The 21,509-nt window shown below is 40.8% G+C and overlaps 2 protein-coding genes across 2 annotated transcripts; one reads left to right on the plus strand and one right to left on the minus strand.

Annotated features, from left to right (window-relative positions):
* The first annotated feature begins 6,643 nt into the window (after positions 1–6,643).
* Positions 6,644–15,291, plus strand: ube2b (ubiquitin-conjugating enzyme E2B (RAD6 homolog)). Its single transcript, XM_084564634.1, has 6 exons — positions 6,644–6,831; positions 10,531–10,611; positions 11,275–11,300; positions 12,827–12,916; positions 13,388–13,476; positions 13,616–15,291. Exons 1-6 carry the CDS (start codon positions 6,788–6,790, stop codon positions 13,742–13,744), a joined length of 459 nt encoding a protein of 152 aa, XP_084420760.1. The 5' UTR covers positions 6,644–6,787; the 3' UTR covers positions 13,745–15,291.
* Positions 15,292–16,713: 1,422 nt separating this feature from the next.
* cdkn2aipnl (CDKN2A interacting protein N-terminal like) lies at positions 16,714–18,285 on the minus strand. The gene is made up of 3 exons (XM_084564159.1): positions 18,012–18,285; positions 17,150–17,255; positions 16,714–17,057 (listed from the first exon to the last, which is right to left on the minus strand). Exons 1-3 carry the CDS (start codon positions 18,221–18,223, stop codon positions 17,049–17,051), a joined length of 327 nt encoding a protein of 108 aa, XP_084420285.1. The 5' UTR covers positions 18,224–18,285; the 3' UTR covers positions 16,714–17,048.
* Positions 18,286–21,509: the final 3,224 nt, after the last annotated feature.

Here is a 21,509-nt window from a genome sequence, read left to right on the forward strand (position 1 = left end):
TTTCGTTTATTTTTTTTGTGTTTCCCCCTCTTCTTCTGCTTTCAGTGCTGCTATTTCTTTACAAAAAGTAAAGAAGACTGAGTTTTAACAGGTGGGTGCAAACGCTGGTTGATCTTTACCCGACCTCATGCATGTCTCCACGCGATGACAGACTGTCCCAAAAGTTTGTTCCTGGATATAGAGGCGACGACACGTTGGCCATTACTGCACAAAGCGACGAGAGACAAAGGCAGGCAACACAATACAAGAGCCTAATCCGAAGTAACGCAACTCTAGGCTGCAGTCCAGCAGGACGGAGCTGCCGTGAGCTCTCACACGGCATGAAAGATACACCAGGACACGCCATTCCTTCAACGCCACCAATAAAAAAAGGCTGCAGTTTAACAGCAGGCATTATAGTCCCGGTTATTGTTCCCGTTTGGATATGAAAGCTAGCAGGGTACCTGCTGCTGCTGCTGCTCTTCAGTATCTAAATTTAAATTCTCCATAGTTGCCAAGGAGGTTTTGGATAAAAGCCTTTTTAATTCCCGGCGAGCAGATGCAGACCTCATGTTTGATTCTCGTGCCAAGCTATCAGGATGAAGTGGCCGAAGCCTCTAGTAAACAACGCCATCGGATGTGTGTGTGGCAGATGAAATGCTCATGATAAATGGGTTGTTTTGGAAAGCTGGGTGATTATACGGTTTGCAATATCAGAGGAGGCGAACATGATAAGTCAAACCCCTGCAACAAAAGTGGGACAGGGGTACGGTATGCACCCCTCTGAAAATCAGCCACCGGTTGCGTAACAATAGGCATACATAACATTACATCAGTGGTGCATTGTGAGGTCATGTGACCACTATGCTATGAATGATGAGCTATAAATACAGAAAAAAAAAAAAAACGACAGACTCACTGACTGAAAGAGAGACGGATATAAACTGAACGGAGAAGATGCTGACAGTTTATTGAGGATGCTTTTTTCACACGTGCAAAACAAATGTGTTGTTTTAAAAATCCCTTTTTAGGAAATAATGTTGTCACAGTCACACGATAATTAATCAGAAATCCATACAGAAGAAAAAAAAAGACAATGTGCCACCTAGGAATAATATGCGTCATACTGCATTTTAAGGCACATGCTGCTCTTGTTCATGTTCCACTGTCAAATCTTCACTTCGTCACTTTTTTCCCAGCTAATCTTTTTAGACTTATTTTGGAGTGAAATGTTCTTTAGCGTGTGAGACTAAATATAGGGATGCAGCTATAAAACAAAAAGCAATAGAGGGGAGCAGCCACCACCTCCACCACCTCCCTCTCCTTCTCTTCCCACCAATTAACATCCAGCACCGTGTCTCCAGGAGACATGAAACCATGACAACAGCAGGTTACTGGTCCAGATCTAGAGCTCCCTCTGCTGGTGACAACGAGGAAGTCCCCTCTTCCACTGAGGACAGACGTCTTCATTTACATTCAATATTGTACTGTGTGCAAATGTTAATGTAATGTAAATAAGAGACTGTTACTGGGAATTTTGTCAAAATTATCTTTGTTTACCTGACTCTTTCAACAGCCTCTCTCATTTTTTTTTTTATCAGGGAATAAAAAAACGCCTGATTGTCATCACGTATTGAGGCAAAATCATAATCCTTGTCTCAGATAAAGACGACAAAGACCAGGAAAATGCATAAAGACAGATAGATGGAACAACCAAAGTGACATTTCAGAGATCAACAGTAGACTTTCACGCACATGTGTTCATTTAATATCATTCTCCGCCTCTGATACTCTGACGCCACCCGGGGTTTGGTTCACAGCTCCATTGTTTTTCAAGCCTATTGCTGCAAAAAGCCCGACTGTTGCATCAGTAAAGAGTAATGAGCTGCAACTCCTTCCTCAAATATATATGTGTATACATGTCCCCTATTGCAGGAGCTTTTCACGGCAGCAGTAATACAAATACAGGAGTGCTCTGCTACCTGTGTAATGGTCCCTTTTTTATGGATCAGGACACTCAAATCACAAGAAATATATATTCAGGTGGTGGTCTTCGGCCATAGATGTCACTCTCCACTGCTTAGACTCCTGCAGTTTGAGTAGAGATTAAGAGAATTTCCTCTGTCGTGCTTAATCCCTTTCATTATTTCAGCATGCAATTAAATACCAATTAAATCTGTTCACAGTAAAGTCTTGGGATGGAAATGGTGGAGGGACATGTTAGTTAGCAATGGAGGAAAGGTCTAAAGCTGGTGGACTGCCATTGTCCAAAGACTTACTGACTGATTTGACTAGTTTCTCTCTAAAGAGTGTGTGTGCGTTACTACTATGTGATTTTTTTTTATGACAAGGAGACCATACTCATCTAATCCCTTGTCTAATCCCTATGAACATAATGTTTTACCAAGACATCCTGGTCTATGTTACCATGAGATAGGCTACATGATAAGAGAGGATGAGTCTACAGCCACAGTAGTGCTTCCATGATATTGCATTTGCAAGTAAAGTGGTGCTCTCAACATAGTTTAATGTCCATGCAGATGTGCATGTGTCTAATTATAAATAATGTGCTAACATGGCACAGATGCCTCACAGCAAGAAGGTTCTGGGTTTGAATCCATCGGCTGACTGGGGCCTTTCTGTGTGGAGTTTGCATGTTCTCCCTGTGTCTACGTGGGTTCCTCCCACCGTGCCTCTGTGTTAGATCTGCAGTATAGACTGGCGTCCTGTCCAGGGTGTACCCCACCTCTCGCCCAATGACAGCTGGGACAGGCTCCATTCGATCTAAATTTGTCCTCATCTAGCAAACTGAAAGCGTACTTGCCCTTCACAGACCCCGAAACCCGACCGTGACGCTTCAGCGGTTCGTGGGCACGACCGACCGTCCCAACACTCACCCAGCCAGCTGTGTAATTTAATTACCACCATCGCCCATGCAGATGCATCGAGACGTCGAAAGCCCTAATGAGACAATTAGCTTGTACCATCCTAAAGCTTTGCTCCTCATTAGTGCTGATGACTGCTGCACATGTTGATTGCTCCATCTCCTAGCCCAGCCCTAACACTCAGACTGGAGTCTTCCAGCCGCCACCAGCAGGTTTCTGTGGAGACTAATGGGTCATTAGAGAGAGAGAGAGAGACTGATGCGTGATGTAAAAAGGCCTGAATGACTTCCCCATCTGCAGAACACGAGGTGGAGGAAGGGAGGGGATTGTGCATTAAAGCACAATGAAGTTCAACCAACATACTTTGCAAAGTGTACTGGCAGATTTCAGATATTAATAACCAGAAAAACATCGTCAAATCATTATTATTGTTCATTCAATGGTTTTATGTATATATTTTAAAGCAGCTTAAAGATGAATTTCTTTGCTTTCTTGGGGTGTAACCACGACTTTCCTTTCATACAACAGTGCGTTGGTATGAGAGGGAAAGATAAACAGAAGCGCTGCTGCCTCTCTCTGTGTCTCGGTGAGAGTGAGAAAGCAATGCGCCATTTCTTTGCCCTTTCTATTAAAAGCACCTGAGCTCAGCAGTGATACTCTCATCCTGCGTACTTTGGCTGGATCCAGACTTCTGTTCAGACAGGCGATAGGGGGTCACCTTTTCCTCCACAAAGCAGCCAGACAGAGAACCAGAAAACGAGCCGTTACTACGTCAAGAACAGAACACTGCGAAAAAAGCTTGATTACAATCAGCTTCATAGCCATCACTTATCACGTAGACTTTCCTGCTGCTGATGAAACCCCATGTATGAATCAATTTCCTCCCACAGAGAGCCCATGATGTAAATGTGATTTGTGTAACATAAAGAAACATGCTTTTCATTCCCAGCTCTTGGGGGAAACTGCGGCCAGGACCTTTTGTCTGTGTGCGCGACCTACATTCTTGCAATAGTGAAACAGGCTAACAGTGCATTGGGTCTATCGATAGCTGCAATCTTGAGTCTTTCAGTGAAATGAGCTAAGAAAATGATTGCCGTGGGCCTGGTGCTCTAACTAACTCAATATGTGACTTATATTATTGAGCTGCGGCGTCATGTGACCCTGGTCTTTGTCAGGTTTTGCAACAGTTTCTGCAGCACCTACTGTTGTTTGTTTGTTTTTTTTCCTACAAGGAGAAGAGACAAAGAACAACCAATTAGAACAGTGTGAATAACCTCACTGCCTTGTTTTTCAGCTTTGAGCATCAGGTTCATTCAAAAATCATAGCAGAAAAAGTTAGGACTGCAACTTATTACTATATCACTGATCGTTCTTCAGAGCATCTTCTTAATTTATCTCAGAAGACAATGCCAGAAATGTACAACGAACACTAACATCTATTAATTTTACCTGAAAGATATTCTGTTAATTATCAAATAATGGAAAGAAAAGCAGCGATTGAGGAATGATTTTCATCACTGATTGAAAGTTGAATGAATCTTTTTTTCAGATGATTGTTTCTGCTCTAGGAACCTGTGCACCGATAACATCATATAATCAGTAATTTGCATACATATAATGAGCATCGATGCCATCAGAGTCACACATGCCGTGTGAATGTGCAATTAACCCTCCAGGTAAGTTAATTAAAATGTCCAGAGACGCCCGTAAGTAAGAGAACAAGAGACGAGACAAGCTGTCAACAGGAAATGAAAAATAAACAAATCAAAAGAAAAGAAAAGAAAGAGGCAAAAGATGAAATGTAATTACTGGGGAGGATGTAATAAGATTGTTGGAAGGAAACAGAACACGTATTAAAACTCTAATAATTCCCTCGCAGGAATAACAACAAAACCAAGAACGCCACTGAAAAATTACAACACACATAATTAAGATATAAGACGACACTGGCAGAGAGATATTTTCCTTTCTTTTTCCCTGTCTGAGTGTTGAGTTTACATAAGGCCTCCAGTATTGTCCTAATCCAAGAAGAGTGCAAGCATGAAAGCAAAGGCAGTTAAGTGTTATCTCGTGTTAATCATAATTTTAATGGATGACTGCTGCACACCAGGTTTGTGATCCCACATCAGCAAATAATCACAAAACTTTCTTCTGTGTCTTTTACCGAATGAACATCATGAGAGTTAAACAGGAAGTGCTAGAGTTTCAGGTACTAAAATCACACTTGTTACAGTAAACCTGATAATTTACTGAAAATATATACTGACCGTGCAAAAGCCAGTCCATATTTTCTTCCTCAGCTTAATGTTAATCACTTTACTGGCAGGGACATACGGCCAGAGTGCATTAGCTACAGACGGATTAGATTTTAAAATAAGCCACTTACAGCTGAGGAGATTATTAGATCCACATCAATTTTTATTTTCACCTGTCACCAGTTCGTAAGTCAAAGTGGGTAAATTAGGCTTTATTAGATGCCATGCTGCATCTTCTTTCTCAATCCATAAATATATATATATATATTTAAATGGATCACATTCATAATATAATAAATATATACAGTAAACCTCCAGTAAACCGTGATTCATTCATCTCACAGATAAAGAAAAGGTAAAAAAGAGCTGAAGAGCTGAAGCTCAGAGTGGCCTGCATCTCACTGTGTGACTATTCTTAAAGTTGGAGGATGAATTACGCTGTTACCGTGACAACGGGCAAATCCGATCCTTATGTGAAATGCGTAGATAGACTGATAGATGCATAGATACACAGATTCAGATTTACATACATTTATTTTCATTATCATGCCATCATAATCATATATCATCATTAATTAATTGTTCCGGTAACACCAACAATGCATTATCAAAGCTACTGATATTTCCTGTGTTCGAAAATGCCAACTCAGATTTTGAGAATTGTATACATCTTTAAATAACTTCTGTACTTTAATAATAAGCTATTATTTTGTATGTATTTTCTATTTTTTGACTTATTCTGGGGTGTGGACTGACCTCACTTCCTCTTCCTTCCTAACTCTTGATGATGCTCAACACTTATTCCGGCAATAAGCAATTTCAGTTGTAGTATTACTGTATTTTTCTACTGTTTACTAATCCTATAAACCATTCAATACAACCAGAACAACTAGCAGAACTGGGTAAAAATCTCTTGGAGGTCTCCTATCAGCAAAACACTGGCGTGGGGTTCCTCAAGGTTCAACTCTAGGACCCCTCTTATTCAGCCTCTACGTGCTCCGAAAGTTAAATCTTTCACATGAATGACACTCGATTCTTCATATGTATGCAGCTGGAAGATAATGGGGAGGGGGGTTACACTCCAACCGTTGACTTTGGCCACTTTCCATCTCTTCACAGCTATATATTTCTTGTGTAAATGAGCAAAAAAAGGTAGTTTTATAAACCGACAGCACATGGCAGGAGCATGCAGGAGTGTGTTAGTTGAAAAATGCACATAATTAATAGATTTAAGAATATTAAATATTACTGAAATGTAGTGTAAGTATCAGTAATGATAGTTACTAAACATCCAGGAATATTTATATGTGTTCAATACCTCCCTGCTGTTTTCCAGCGTCTTAACCTGCTGATTTTTTTTTATCTACAGACCAAGATAAAGCATACTGGGTGTATCTCATAGCATAAAGCAGCAGAAATACAGTTATAGTGAGCATTTCTACCTCGACTCACATCGACTCTGACATAAAAGGGGTTGTACCTCCGTTGGCCACAGCACTGTAAGCAACCGACGTCACCTTAAATAGCTAGCTAGCCAGTTGTTTTGGGAGAAGAAGAAAAGCGCTTCAAGCGGAAGAAACACCGGATTTGGTTTCGGATAGTTTTCGGTTTATGGTCCTGGTTTAGGTTTTTTTTTTTTTTTTTTTAAATAAATACACGTTTCCAATAATGTCGACCCCGGCGAGGAGACGGCTTATGAGAGATTTTAAAAGGTACCGCAGCGTTTTGGCAGTCATTTCTTCTGTGTGTGTGTGTGTATGTGTATTGCTGGCTAGCTAGCTAGCTAGCTAACGTTAGCCGACGAACCTAGCTTAGCTGCTTGGTGCTAACAATACTGTGTGTATACAGAGCCGGACAGGAGTTATTGTGAAGAAAGTGATGAATAAGGATGTTTTTCTCGGCAACTCGTGTTATATATGTCGATAAAAGCCAATAATTATGCTTTGGTTGTTATTTTTTGCTATCAGAAGAAGGTAGTCTTGTGTTAATGCAGTGTTTTGTGCCCAGTGAATAACGTTGGTCGTTTAATTTCTGATTCCTGACCAGTTTGTTTGTTTGTTTGTTTGTTTGTTGGAGTGAGTGCTCTTTAAAGCTATCTGGGGGCTTTTACAGTGGCAGGTGAAATCTGCTTGGATATAAATCCGTGTGGACAGCACAAAACACCATTTGTCTTGGCTTAACTGGCCCAGATTAGAAGCTAAATGTGACAGGATTTACCTTCATTATTCCGCACAGGCTGCATGCTCCGGGCTTAAATGGCGTTATTAAATGGGCAGAAGTATTCAAACAGCCATTAGCATGTTGTTCTCGGGTCCCCTCTGGGAGCAACGTGGCTTGCAGGTGTTGCACAACTCGGGGTTTGGGGGTCAGGTGGTGCTCCACATCTTTTAGCATACAGACGTGTCCCTGTCACCTTTTTTCCTGATGCCTTTTGTTCATTTCAAACCTCGCATACATTGATCGCTGCATCTTTCTTGTGCAAAAATGGTGATAAAGAACATGTGCTGGCTTCCTGGGTGAATCACAGCTGGCAGGGGCCTGCTTGTAATACCTGCTATCCACAGTCTGTTACCTTGCTCCATATGGCACCCCATACTATGTGTGTGTGTGTGTGTGTGATTCACAGTCAGTGGAAAAAAAGATGCCAAGCTATTCTACTAAGAACAGCCGGTAAAGCAGGACAGATAAGGTGTCACTGTAACTCTACTCTGCTGTGTCAGTCGTCCCCAGGTGGTAAACTGTAACACTGAGGCAAGGGAGGAAAAAAAAACCACACACACAATGCTTTGAATCAGCCTGCGTGTCCACATCACGGTCGGCTGATTGAATTCGGTCATGCGTGGCTATTCCTTAACCTCAGTGGTTTGATATGCAAGTCAAATTGCTAGTACAGTATCTTTCTCGAACCTGAGTTGGATGTTTTGGATCTGTAATTTAACTGTGAAATGACGCTGCCTTGTTGTTGTGGAGCCTAAATATATATTTTTTTGGTGAATAATTTCGGCAGATTATGTTAAATAAAGCCCCACTTCTTCTTCTTCAAAGATATGTTTTTTAAAGTGACTTGCATTGTGAAACCAAATACCTTCGGTTTCATTATTATTCAGGCTTATCACTCCTTTCGAATATTTTGGTCAAGAATCAGCTTGTTTGCTGATTTAGATCTCGGCTAGCAGACAGTAGGCAGGTAAGTTGCATACTGTGTGTCTTGATCAGGTCAAGTATATCTTAAACTAAGAGCATTTAGACAAAAATAGAAACCCAAACTCTCCGGCAGTTCAGTTAGAACAAAAGAAAAGCCATTTGAATGCGTGGTGAAACCTCTTTAATGGAGCTCAAACAAGTTGCCTTTGTTTTAATTGCATGTACTGAAGTTACAGAGCTGGCTTGAAGGCTTTCCTTGGCTACAACTTATAATTAGTTGTTAGTAACAGAATTATGCTTGGGCAATTATTGTCAAGATGATGATATTCATTTCTTTTGCTAAATTACAGAAAATAATTTAAGTCCCTGTTTCCATGTAAGAACAACTTTATTACATTCAGATGTCTTGTTTTGTTCAGCCAATAAATATGTTTAGTTCACAAACATGAAACCACAAATCGTCACATTACATAAGTTACAACCACAGATTGTTTGGTACTTTCCATGACACATGACTTTATTTCCTTGTTGACATGCGCTCAACCACGTCTCCCATACTTTCGCCAACTAGCAGTCTGGTGTCAATAATTCTCCAGGTCCCGAGCAAAACGAAGCAACTATGAGTTTATCAAGCAGACGAGTTGAGTGGAGCATCCGTCCGTCTACCGGCACGGAGCTCAGGCAGATTACCGTAAATGAGGTTAATTGCAGTGGGTCCGTCTACCGGCAGCGAGGGACTTGGGACGTGGATCTGCACTCGCACACAAATCAGCCTACCTTGTTTTATAGCTGTAAGCTCTTATTAAACCAGCTTTTCCACTAGGCATAGGATTGTAGGCCTAAATAGTCTGTGGTGATTCCTGGACTTGGCCTACATGCGTTGGCGATCCGAAGCGAGACCTTTAACGCGACACAGTCATGTACCACGGGGGTTTTTTCAGGGAGCGAGGCGACGGAGTAAATTCTAAGGAGCTCGGATCGTTTCCGCGCTTTGCTTATATTGTCACTGTGTATTAATTGATCAGTAGTTTAATAAGCTGGAAAGGTATTTCAATCCGACACCGGCGTGTTTTGATTTGTTGACGCCTTTGTTGCTAGGCAGTGGTTGCTGTGGCTCTATTACGCTGCACTTCACAGAGGCCATTTGTCTGTCAAACGGCTCTGTGAAGTTTTCTTTGCGCAACGTCACCTAATCATTATTATCAGTTATGATTTAATCAGTCTGTGATTATCTCATTTTTTACATGTCATTCTTTTAAACTCCTTGAGGTTTACCATTATTGATTTCAAGGTAGACGCCAGTCATCATGTAAAAGGGACAACAATTTATCCAGGTTCTCAAACGTGAAGGTAGCTGTAAACTGGTGAACTGGTTTCACTACAAAGTGGATAATTGTCAAAATGAATTAATTGAACATAAAAGTACTTTTGGGCATTTAATTGTCGCAAGCGGCCTGCTAAATTACGTTAACAGTCCCTTATTAAAGCTGTGATTCACAAATTCGTCAGTGGACGTCAATCCAAAAAAGAAGAGTTGACATTTCTCCCTCTCTCCTGTTACCGCTCCTGCCGTCTGCTTCTTTTTCTGTAAAGCAGGGTGTTTATAACATGTGAAAAACACAGATACTGGAGCTTTGCTGAAAGCTTTAGATCTATAGACAGAGAGAAGCGTGTATGGAGTGAAGTCTGACCAGAAGGTGTGGCCCGATCCAGTAGATGAGTTAAAGTAGCTCAAATTGCTAAAAAAGTTCCTGCTAATCATGATCGAAAGGTGTCGGAGCACACATGGCACCACAGTTTATTTTAAATGGGGGGCACGTAGCTGCAGACCAGTCCGGGTGTCCACGCTGACCCTTGTTTATGGTCGAAAGCTTCAGACTTCGATGCTCGCAGAGATCACAGTCTCACACATGGACAGGATGGACAGTGCGTGGTTGATCCTGAAGGGCTGGCTGCCTATTTAAAGTCACGCTGATGCGGGTTTGTGTTTTGACTGATAATTATTCTGCAGTCAAGGTGTTAATTAAAAATCCTCGCACTCTTACCCATCCTCGTCTCTCGGTGACTGGCTTGCCATCTTTCTCTTTTTCATCTGTCCCCATCCCTCCTCTCACTTTTCTTTGTTTGTCTGCCTTTCTTTCTGCTCTTTTCTTCTCGTTTCTGTCTCCTCCTTCACTGCCCCCTTTCTTGCAGCTGTCATCTGCGTGTCTTTTGTATTATTTCCTAATGTCTTTTTTTTTTTCTTTCTCTCTCTCTTTCTTACCAAGACTTCAAGAAGATCCTCCTACCGGTGTGAGCGGAGCACCGTCAGAGAACAACATCATGCTTTGGAACGCTGTTATTTTTGGGTGAGTCATGCTACATCCAACTAAACCCAACTCCGCCCCGCCGTCTTCACTGTGCCACTGTGATTGTGATGCACCGATTCTGCAACCCACCCCGTTGTATTCTCATTCTCCTCGTGCTCCTGCTTTAAAAAAAAAAAAAAATGATTACAGCCCTGAATGTTGCACAGAGGAGTCTGGAAAATCAGCATGTAGAGTCACAGCAGGAGGCTGATGGAGGAGTGAGCTGGAAGATGCTGATGAAGCTATAGTTGATGGGGCAAGGAAGTGTTATTAAGAAAATAAAGATGACATAAACGTACTTTTTGCGTACTTAAAAGGAGAGAGGAAAACCAAACGAAGAGCAAGAAAAGTGCAACAAGAACAAACCGGAGAAATACTCCTGTTTATAAAAATAGACTTGATAATAGATCCTCGCCTAATCCAGAGGGAAAGCTGCCAGAAATGCGAAGGCAGCTGTTTTAATTGGCCCCTTAACTCAGACTGGATGGATGTGAAGAGCTGAGTGAATTAAAAAACTCTGTGTAGTCCTTGAAGGATAGATTGTAATGGTTATACTTTGGACAAGAAAAGGTCTTGCTGGGGGATTAGCAGTGGGGATTGTTTTGGAACATGGTAATAATTTTATTTCTCTCTCTCTCCCTGTCTCTTTCTCTCTCTCTGCAGGCCTGTGGGAACACCATTTGAAGATGGTACGTCCTGATCTATTTTAAACACATGCAGCCTCGTGTTTATCCAAGCTCTGGATTTAATTTAACTTTGTCTTGGACAGTTGCAGGGAAGTCGATGTTTTTTTTTCATTTTTTAGTCAGTTTATGTCTAAAAAAGGCCTCACTCAGCCATGATATTCAATCGCAAATTCACAAATGACCTGCTCTATGACCACCTGACATTAAAATGCATCTCCACAAGCGTCCTAATACTTGAGACGTGCTCTCAAATGAGCACTCTGTATATCTGCAGGTTGAAACATACATAAAATCATCTCAGTGTAAGGCATAGAATAATAAGTTAATTAACTTTCACTGCCCTTTCTAAGTATTCGAATAGTGACACATTTTCTTAAGGCTGTGAACTCAATCGAACTGCAATAACACATTGAATATAAGTTTTTAAAAGCCGTCTTTCTGCTTTAAGGTTTGAGGATGTGTTTACATTTATGTGAGATGAACTCTGTAGGGACTGTATTATTATTTAAACATTTACCTCTACAGTTTGAACACAGGATCTTCTAAAATGTTATCAGTAATTTTATCTTTTTCTTGCATTGCTCGGTTGTTTACATCCTAGCAAATCAATCGGGCTTCTCTTAGTAATATTGGTTCGGTACTAAATTGTAGAATAATCCTAATATATTAACTGAGGAGAACATTTTAATTTGTAGCTTGAATCCTCAGTAAGTAAAAATACCCCAGAGTAAGATATAATTTCTACAAAACAATTTCTCCAATTCTCATCCAATCTGGATTTAAACACACATACCTGAAATAAGTTAAAGGCAGGGTTAGCATTTTTCTTTGTGTTACACTTGATGTGTGTCGGGTAATTATTTCATTATTTATTTGTAAGGGACAAGTACAGAAAAACTAGACGACGCAGCGTCTGGTGTATTATGCACGTGCTTATAGCTGAAGCTAATTTCCAACATCAGTCCCTTGATGGGCATCCTTAAGCAGCCGTTTAGATACAAGTTAATATCTGTAATCAATGCTGCATATTTAAAAATTTAAAGCAAACAAAGAAACAAATGAATGCAGAACAAGTTTAACATCAGCTGATACATGCAAGCAGTGAGTTAATGATGAGTAGTTGCTTTGAACCCTTTTATTTCATGAAATAACCAGTATCTGTAGTTGAGTAGTGGTTTGACAGGTAACAAACTGTTGTGTTCTTTTGTAATACAATCATAACATCATACTTGTACATACACACACCTTTTTTTTGTCTCTTAATTAGGCCAGACGTAAGAATTGCTCATTCAAGGTTCATTGTTTTCTCTCGCTAGTCATCAGGCTCCTCTTACTTCTCTCTCTCGTTGAGCTGTGACATTTTCAGCAGCGTAATTGTTTCTCTCACTTTCTACGACCTCCTCAATCCTCCACATCTGTATTCTCCTTGCAAAATTACTTGTGTTCACCTCCCTCTTCTCCCTCTGCCTTTCATTCGCTCTGCCTCCCCCCCCCCCCCCCACCTCCACCCTACCTCTCTATCTCTGCAGGAACATTTAAGCTTCTGATAGAGTTTTCAGAGGAGTATCCAAACAAGCCTCCCACAGTTCGATTTGTCTCCAGAATGTTTCACCCAAATGGTAAGCAACACAAACAGGTCAAACACCTATGTTCACCGATTGAAAGCTACAGTGTGTATGTATATGAACTAAATATACATATTTGATGTTGTAGTCTTTTCTTTGCACAGTTTGTGCATCCAGTCTCAAGGTTTTAGGTTCCTCCTTCTCTCCTCATTAATGTTCTCCTCTTTAGTCCATAACTAAATTAATTTAGTATGTTAATGCTGGCAGTGTACTGCAGGATTATGTTAATATTAAGTCTATGTAGATACAAACATTGTAATTATTTTGGGGAAACAATAAAGCAATAACATCAACTTAAAACTCTGTTGTTCATTTACATGCGGTTTGTTTAGTTTTAAGAGAATCTGGTCCAGATATATATATATATTTTAATTAAATATAGTGAAATGTATGCACATAGATGTAATAACTTGCCTTGTTGATCTGTTTTCTGAAGCTTTTATTTGTTTTCTGTGTGTTTACCAGTTTACGCTGATGGCAGTATATGTTTAGACATCCTTCAGAATCGCTGGAGCCCCACATACGATGTGTCGTCCATACTCACCTCCATCCAGGTCTGTTGCTTTGACCGCCTTTCGCTTTAGTTTAATTCCCTCCCATTTACCCGTTTGTCCCCCTCGAATGTGGCTCACACCCTGATCAGATAATCCGTCCCGGTTCCTAAACTCTTTTAAACGCTTTTCCCCTCCGCAGTCGTTGCTGGACGAGCCAAACCCCAACAGCCCAGCCAACAGTCAGGCGGCGCAGCTCTATCAGGAAAACAAGCGAGAGTACGAAAAGAGGGTGACGGCCATCGTGGAGCAGAGCTGGGTGGACGTCTGAACTCCTCTACTCTTCTCTTCTCTCCATCGACCTCTCTTCGTTGTTCTGAGTACTTCAGTCTTTCATTTTTAAATCATCAAAAAAAAACAAAAAAAAAAACAGCAACTATATCAGAAGAACTCAAGTGCCACCCTGAAAACAACCAAACCAGAATGGACATTATAACTTGCTTGCCAATACATTTTAGGAAAACGAGAGAGGGGGGAAGAAAAAAAAAAATTCTTATATTTGTGTTTCTTGTCCTTAATTTTACTTTTTTTTATTGCATGTTGTGAAATAAGTTATTGCTAACAGAATTTGTAATATATCTTTGTTATTGGATTGGATTGATGCTGTTAGTGTTTGAGTTTTACAGACCGACCCCCCCCCTTTTTTTTTCTTCTTGTGTGTGTGTGTGTGCTGTCAGCCGGTGCGCACACAACTTGGCTGTTTCGGAAAGGGCGCACTGATGACCAAAATATTTTGAAAGTATATAAAAACCCCGTGAAAATGCCTTTCAGAGTCGGTCGCGTCGTTATTCTTCAAGTCGGCCGCAGATATAGCTGATAAAAAGAACAATCCCCGAGTCTGTTCCAGCGTATCTGTTTATTTTAAGCCACACTGTAGGTTTGGGCCGGCGGACGTCACACGCTGCAGCAGTGCCAAGTCTCCCTTGCGCTGATGAATCATGACTCCCTGGCTAGCTATCTTTCTAACTTTTTTTATTTTAATCATTTCTGCTCCAAGATGAGGTAGAAGATAATGCTAGGAGAAAGTAAATATAAGCAACGGTCATTCTTTATTAAATGTAAATGAAAATATGTGTAGCAGCTACAGATGGAAGGAATTCAGCAGAGTGTGGTGACGCCACATCATTTTCATTATGGTTACGGCATAATAAAAATGACAAAACAGACTGGACTGTACTTCTGCATCATGTTCGCTGTCATTTTCTAGACTAAACCTTCGATGGTTGTGGTTACGTAATCATGAAAGGAAAATGAATTGATTCTCCCACTTGCGAATGCTTTGTTGCCCGTGACGTGTGTCGGCCCGAATGACGCGTCTGTGCTTTCCATCCTCCTCTTAAACAGACACGGCTGACGTATAAATTGACGAGCCGAGGATAAAATGCATTTTTCTTTTTGCTCTAAGCCGGGGTTAAGTCAATACTAGGATTGACTCCTTTGCAGTGTGGACCTTTCTGAAACGGTGTGACGACAGACTTTTCTGAAGGCTCAAGTTGTTTTCACGCCCGCGTACGTCTCCTACTTCATTTGTTCTGGATCGTCCAAACTCGGCCCCACCTCCACCCTAACTAATCAGTCATCATCGAGCAGAATTCCTCTTTTCTTAGACAGTAAAGGTCATATCGTGGTTCGTGACTTATTTCACCTAATAAAGCTGAAGGGATATGTTATAAAAAATTTTGTGAATTAAACAAGAAATGTATACTTATTACAATATGCTGTATAAACATAATAAAACACATTTTTCAGACTTTGACATGGGTTTATTGTTGCTGTGTGTGAATTCTTTCCTCCAGTATGTCATCGTCTTTGTTATATTTTTATATTCATCCCTCATTAGCACACCAGTAACATACACTACTTCCAATAATAGGCTCCCGTGCTGGGTGAAACTGTGACACTGATTAATGAGAGGATTTTTTTTCAGCCTGTACTTTAGGCCACCAATAAGCTTGCATATATATGCTGCCTAGCCAGAAAAGAAGTCGCCACCTGGATTTAACTAAGCAAATAGGTAGGAGCCTCCTATTGGATAATTACTGCATGGGTGATTATCTTTCAGCTGGCAACAAGTTATTTAACCCCAACTGATGCAATGAGTAGCTTCTCATTTCTTAAACAACCATGTCTAAAGACACATCCTGTGGTCGTGGAAAAGATGTTAGTCTGTTTGAGAAGGGTCAAATCATTGGCATGCATCAAGCAGAGAAAACATCTAAGGAGATGGAAGAAACTACTTAAATTGGGTTAAGAACTGTCCAACGCATTATTAAAAACTGGAAGGATAGTGGAGAACCATCGTCTTCCTCAATCAAAAGGATTGATCGTGTTTGGCGATCACTTAAACATTTGGTGAAAGCAAATCGAAGAAAAACAACAGTAGAATTCAGGACTATGTTCAATAGTGAAAGCAAGAGCATTTCCACACGTATGATGTGAAGGGAAGTCAAGGGATTGGGACTGAACAGCTGTGTAGCCTTAAGAAAACCACTAATCATTGAGGCTAACCGGAGAAACAAAGGCTTCAATTTGCTAGGGGGCATAAAGACTGAACTCTGGAGCAATGGAAGAAGGTCATGTGGTCTGATGAGTCCAGATTTACCCTGTTCCAGAGTGATGGGGGCATCAGGGTAAGAAGAGAGGCAGATGATGTGATGCACCCATCATGCCTAGTGTCTACTGTACAAGCCTGTGGAGGCAGTGCTATGATCTGGGGTTGCTGCAGTTGCTCAGGTCTAGGTTCAGCAACATTATGTGTCGAAAGAATGAGGTCAGCTGACTACCTGAATATACTGAATGACCAGGTTATTCCATCAATGGATCATATTCCAAGATGACAATACCAGGATTCATGGGGCTCAGATTGTGAAAGAGTGGTTCAGGGAGCATGAGACATCATTTTCACACATGGATTGGCCACCACAGAGTCCAGACCTTAACCCCATTGAGAATCTTTGGGATGTGCTGGAGAAGGCTTTGCTCAGTGGTCAGACTCTCCCATCATCAATACAAGATCCTGGTGAAAAATGAATCGAATCAAAGCGAATGCATGCTGTAATCAAAGCTAAAGGCGGTCCAACGAAATATTAGTGTGTGTGAGACTTTTTTTTTTTTTTTTTTGGCCAGGCAATGTAATATTGATATGTTTTGCTCCGTTTTCATTTTCCAGTCATTAACAGCATCATGTTACAATTCAATCTTCTACTGTATTCATGAAAAAAACTTAATGCAACCCCACAATAAGAATACGCAAGCTTTTTATTCTGCTTCAGACAGACAATAATACAAGATCTCATGTCATCTTTTATCCAAGTTTAGACAATAAAAACAAGTACATTTAAAAATGCAAAATTATGGTTAAAAAAAATGTATGAGCCTCCACACTACCAGCAGCATCTTTACCACCTCTATACACTTTAAAAAAGTCTTTCTGCTTTACATAAAAAAGGTTTCTTGATGTTTGCATTCCTTCCAAATCCATTAAAAACCGTCGAAATGCTGTCCGCCCTCTTAAATCTTGATCTGGAGTGACAGCTGAGTCGCTATTCGCCTTAATCCAACCGAGACTGATGTGGTCATCGACTCTGCGATAGAACAAAAACAACACATGAGGAATTTTTTTTTTTTTCTGTCACCATGTGAACGTCTGTCTCGGCGTTGGCGTCTTCACTCGTACCTGTTGGCTCTTCATGATCTCGTCTCTTGTTTTGAAGACCGGCGCGTCTTCCACCACGATGCCTTCAGCCATTTCCTTCACTTTTTCCAGGAGCTCTGTGCTATACCTGCCACCAATCAAGAAAGACGTTAGGTCCATATTAAGACATTTGTGTTTTACTGTAATTTACTATACATGGTAACTTTTACGATTCACTCCACTACATGTCAAAGCACATTTTATACCGCCACACTTATATCAGACTTGTAGTTAGGAAGAAACGTCAAATCAAGCAAATGAAAAGTAGTCTAACCAATCTAAACACTTGATTGCTGTAATTTTGCACAGAAGACGGACAGTGGATTTAGGTCTGCGTCATTTAAATGGAAAGTATAATTTTAAGTTGATCTCTTAAGAAACAAAAAGCAGCCTTTATTTTGGATGTCTAATGTTTTTAAGACAAAAATAAAAACCTAATCTTTAGGCTATTTTTATTGTTGGCCTCTATGTGGACACAGGGGGCAGCAGTGAGCTATTAACACTAGCTGAACACAAAACGAAGAAGACGTCAATCTCTAGAACATTGTTGGGCAAATTACACAAAATTGCAATTTATAAAATATTAACTTTAGCATCAGTTTATTTCTGAATGGATAGACGACTAAATACGTACGTTGTTTGGATTCATTGATGAGTGTGGCAAATGTTACGCTAAAGCTACATGCTAAGCACCTAGCATAAATGCTAAACAGTGGTTAACGAGTTAATAGTAGCTGTGTGGCGGTTTTAAATTGGGCTATTTAGGAGGAGTGTGCTTTAAAAACTGTCCGACGAACGAACACGTTTGCGTTAAGAGACATGAGAACACGCTGTGTTTACGTACCGACAGCCGAGGAAGACGTTGTTGGCCCAGACCATGGACAGAGACAGCAGTTGGTCCACCTGCTCGTCTTCGAAGTCGTTCATGTTCCGCAGGATGAACTCCCTCCTCGGCTCCCAGTGTTTCTCGCTCTCCCAGTAGCCTCGATAAGTCTCCACCTGGTCAGCCACCGCTCTGTTTTGTTGAAGAAAATCGTCCACGTCCATGGCAGACATCTTGCTTTCTTGCGGTAGAGTCAACAAACACTACTTCCGGTCTTCCAAGATGGTCTCGGAAGCTGTTCTTCAGCCAAGAGCGTTTCTAAACAGCGACACCTAGTGGCGCCTCTAATTATACTTGAATGCAACTATCAAGTGACTATTGAAACCTGAAAATGTTTTTTAGGTGTTATTGTTTAATTTCTAACATAACGGGCTACACAGTGGACTGCACAGTAAATTTCTGCTGATTTTTTAATATTTTATTTTTTCATGTAGGCCGTTTTCTGTGTATTAGATAATGGAGTTAGTCTCTTGATAAGTTTGAAATTATGCAAAATGATAAATGTGTCATTTATCATAATATATACGGTACCATATAATGAAAAAAATGCTTTTTCACACTTTTTCTATCTATCTATCTATCTATCTATCTATCTATCTATCTCCACACTGTACATACAGAATGTCTTATACTTTCTAGTTATTTCTCCTCCCTATATTTTCTCAGAGTATGGTCATTCTTTTGTATATTTTTTGATATATATTTTTAAAATTTTTGTATTTGTGCTTTTTGTGCTTTTTTGATAACCTTTTCTCTGTTCAAAGTCGTCACTGTCTTTCTGTATATATATTTTTTTGCCAAATTCTGTGCTACTGGAACAAGGAAATTTCCCACACGTGGGATTAAATAAACGTCTTATGTGTTATGTGTTATGTCTATCTATCTATCTATCTATCTATCTATCTATCTATCTATCTATCTATCTATACGATTCCCCTTCACACAACTAAAATAAACAACTAAAGTTAAACAAAGGAGTTAAACTTTACTCTAAGCATAGAAAATAAGCAAATAAAATAGAGTGTAGTCAGAATAAAAGGTGCAATTAGTTGTGCAACATTTGTCCCGGTGCCAGTGCTACATCTGGAATGTGCAAATGTTGTTTACGTTGTACAAACATGCAAAAGATGTGTGCAAATGTCAAGTTGTCACCGATATGTGCACATGCTGCGATGAGATGATGTATGTTTAAATGTCAGTCAGTGATTCAGCACCCTGATGGCCTGTAGATAGTAATTGTGTTGTTTTTGTTTGGTTTTTTTAAACCTCGTCCACTACAGGGAAGGAATCTGAAATTTACATGGCATCCGTGGGTGCAATTCAAATAAAGAAGGTTATCTCCTGCCAGATCACATCCAGGGATTTACGGATGACAATATGCTTTTTGACCAACCTTGTGCAACTAATGTTTTGTGCATAGGCTGTGTTAACTGTACGATAACACACACACAAAAAAAAAACTACGATGTCAGATCATATGCTCATCAGGTCAACGAATTTATGTGTCTGACAGCGGGCGTTTCGACTTGTCAAAGCGCCTGACACTGACACCGGGGTCCAAATGTAATGCAGCCATCTTTAATGTCACGTACACCTGTTCTTTTCCTGCTGTCTGCTGAGAGGAAGGCCTCATTGTAATAGTCAGTCACGTCCAGTAACCGTGCATTATAGGTTGGCCAACTCAGTTTTAAGCTTCCCAGCATCTCTCCACATTTCTTTCTTCACCAGAGGATGTAAAATTCACAGATGAGGAATTTCTTGAGTGAAATCTGCCAGGAATGATCACAGAGAAACACTGGACTTTTAACCTGCAGTCAGTGTAAAGAGGCTTACGGGCAGTGGTGCAGTCTCGCCTTTCTTCTCTTTGCACAGATTGTGCCCTGCAAAGGTTCTCCTTTCCCTCCTTTCCACTCTCCCTCACTCTCACACTCACGGTGGAGGATTTGGGGCTTGTTTTGACATGTAGTCATTGATATGCAGAGGGATTCTAGAGGAAGGAAACACAACGTGAAGTCAGAGGGGCACAGGGAGACAGACAGAGGAGGAGAGGGACCAGCTCACCGATCTGTCGCTGGTTTTGTTTCTCGGTAGAAACGGATGATTACAGACAGATGGAAGAAGAACAGAATGAAGAGCTTGCTCTTGGCGATTTGCTGCAAGTTCACGTGCAATTTGAACTACATTAAAAAATTACAATAAATAAATATATATAACACGTTTTTACATGAACCACCAGCTTCATAAATTTGAATATTCTGCATATTTATGTGAACTGGCAGAAAAAAAGCTAAACGACCTCAAAGAAAACTTTCCATGTGCAATTTATTGAGACGATAACGGTTAAAGAAAAATACTTTTCATGCATTTGTTTTCCATTGTTCACTCATCTTCTGCAGCGATTCCCAATCTGGGGTACACGTACCCCCAGGGGTACGCAAAGTGACGTAGGGGGTACGCAAAAGAGTTGATTCTGAACTCAGCCTGATTACATTATGAAACTGAAAAAACGGACAACAGGTTGTTTTCTCATTTTCTGATTCTCCACTGAAACGAAAAATCAAAAGACTGTTTTTCATGTGAGTCAATTATGTTAATATCTAGATTGAAGGACAACTGACTTTGAAGCTGTGTATCAGTTGCTGCTAATGTAGCTAGCGTTAGGTCACCTAAATAAAAAAGACGCCGATTCCCCGAAACGTCTGTGAGTGTAGGTGCAAATCTCCTGATGATATAGCTATACTCGCTACAGTTATTTTCCCTCCAGAAACAAGCAAATCTCGTTCTTGATTGGGTCTTTAAATTATGCCATCGGCAATTCTAATAACTTTCTGTCATTAGAGCTGTCAAGTCATCAGTCTGAGGTAAACTAGGTCGCCCGGCTAACCGCCAAGAATGGATAAATGGCTAAAACGGATTGATTGCTCTTCCAGAGAGACCTCAGCTGCTACCACCAGTCAGCCCACAGGCGAAGGAGCACATGCCAGCGACAACAACCCAGGCTATTCCTCAACTTCTATATCTAACTTTGACCGGGATGCTAGAAGCAGTGAAGATGTGGCTAGCGAAGCTGCTAGCATAGCCACGGACAGCGATGAGGAGTCTGAAGTGCGTGAGAGTAGGGGGTGCATGGCTGGAGGTCAAATGTCTGAAGGGGTACGGGCTGTGAAAAGTTTGGGAACCACTGATGTTCTGTAACCGCTTGTCTTGTGAAGGGTCATGGGGGGGGCTGGAGCCTATCCTAATTAACGTGCATGTCTTTGGACGGAGGGAGGAAGCCGGAGTACCTGGAGAGAACCCACCTAGACACAGGGAGAACATGCAAACTCCACACATAAAGGCCCCAGTCGGCCTGGATCCGAACCTGTAACCTCCTTGCTGTGAGGCATCACTGCTAACCACCACGCCACTGTTGTTTTCCATTGAAACTAAAATGCATGCACATGTTTAGAGTAGACAAAA

This window comes from Chelon labrosus (genome assembly GCF_963514085.1).
Source record: "Chelon labrosus genome assembly, chromosome: 17".
Classification (NCBI taxonomy): domain Eukaryota; kingdom Metazoa; phylum Chordata; class Actinopteri; order Mugiliformes; family Mugilidae; genus Chelon; species Chelon labrosus.

Bases quoted from the DNA above. Each gene is read 5' to 3' on its own strand.
- ube2b (XM_084564634.1), top strand. From the start codon at position 6,788: ATGTCGACCCCGGCGAGGAGACGGCTTATGAGAGATTTTAAAAG. The intron at 6,832-10,530 runs GTACCGCAGCGT...TTTCTTACCAAG, and splicing joins CTTATGAGAGATTTTAAAAG to ACTTCAAGAAGATCCTCCTA. The intron at 10,612-11,274 runs GTGAGTCATGCT...CTCTCTCTGCAG, and splicing joins TGGAACGCTGTTATTTTTGG to GCCTGTGGGAACACCATTTG.
- cdkn2aipnl (XM_084564159.1), bottom strand. From the start codon at position 18,223: ATGTCTGCCATGGACGTGGACGATTTTCTTCAACAAAACAGAGCGGTG. The intron at 17,256-18,011 runs GTACGTAAACAC...GATTGGTGGCAG, and splicing joins AACGTCTTCCTCGGCTGTCG to GTATAGCACAGAGCTCCTGG.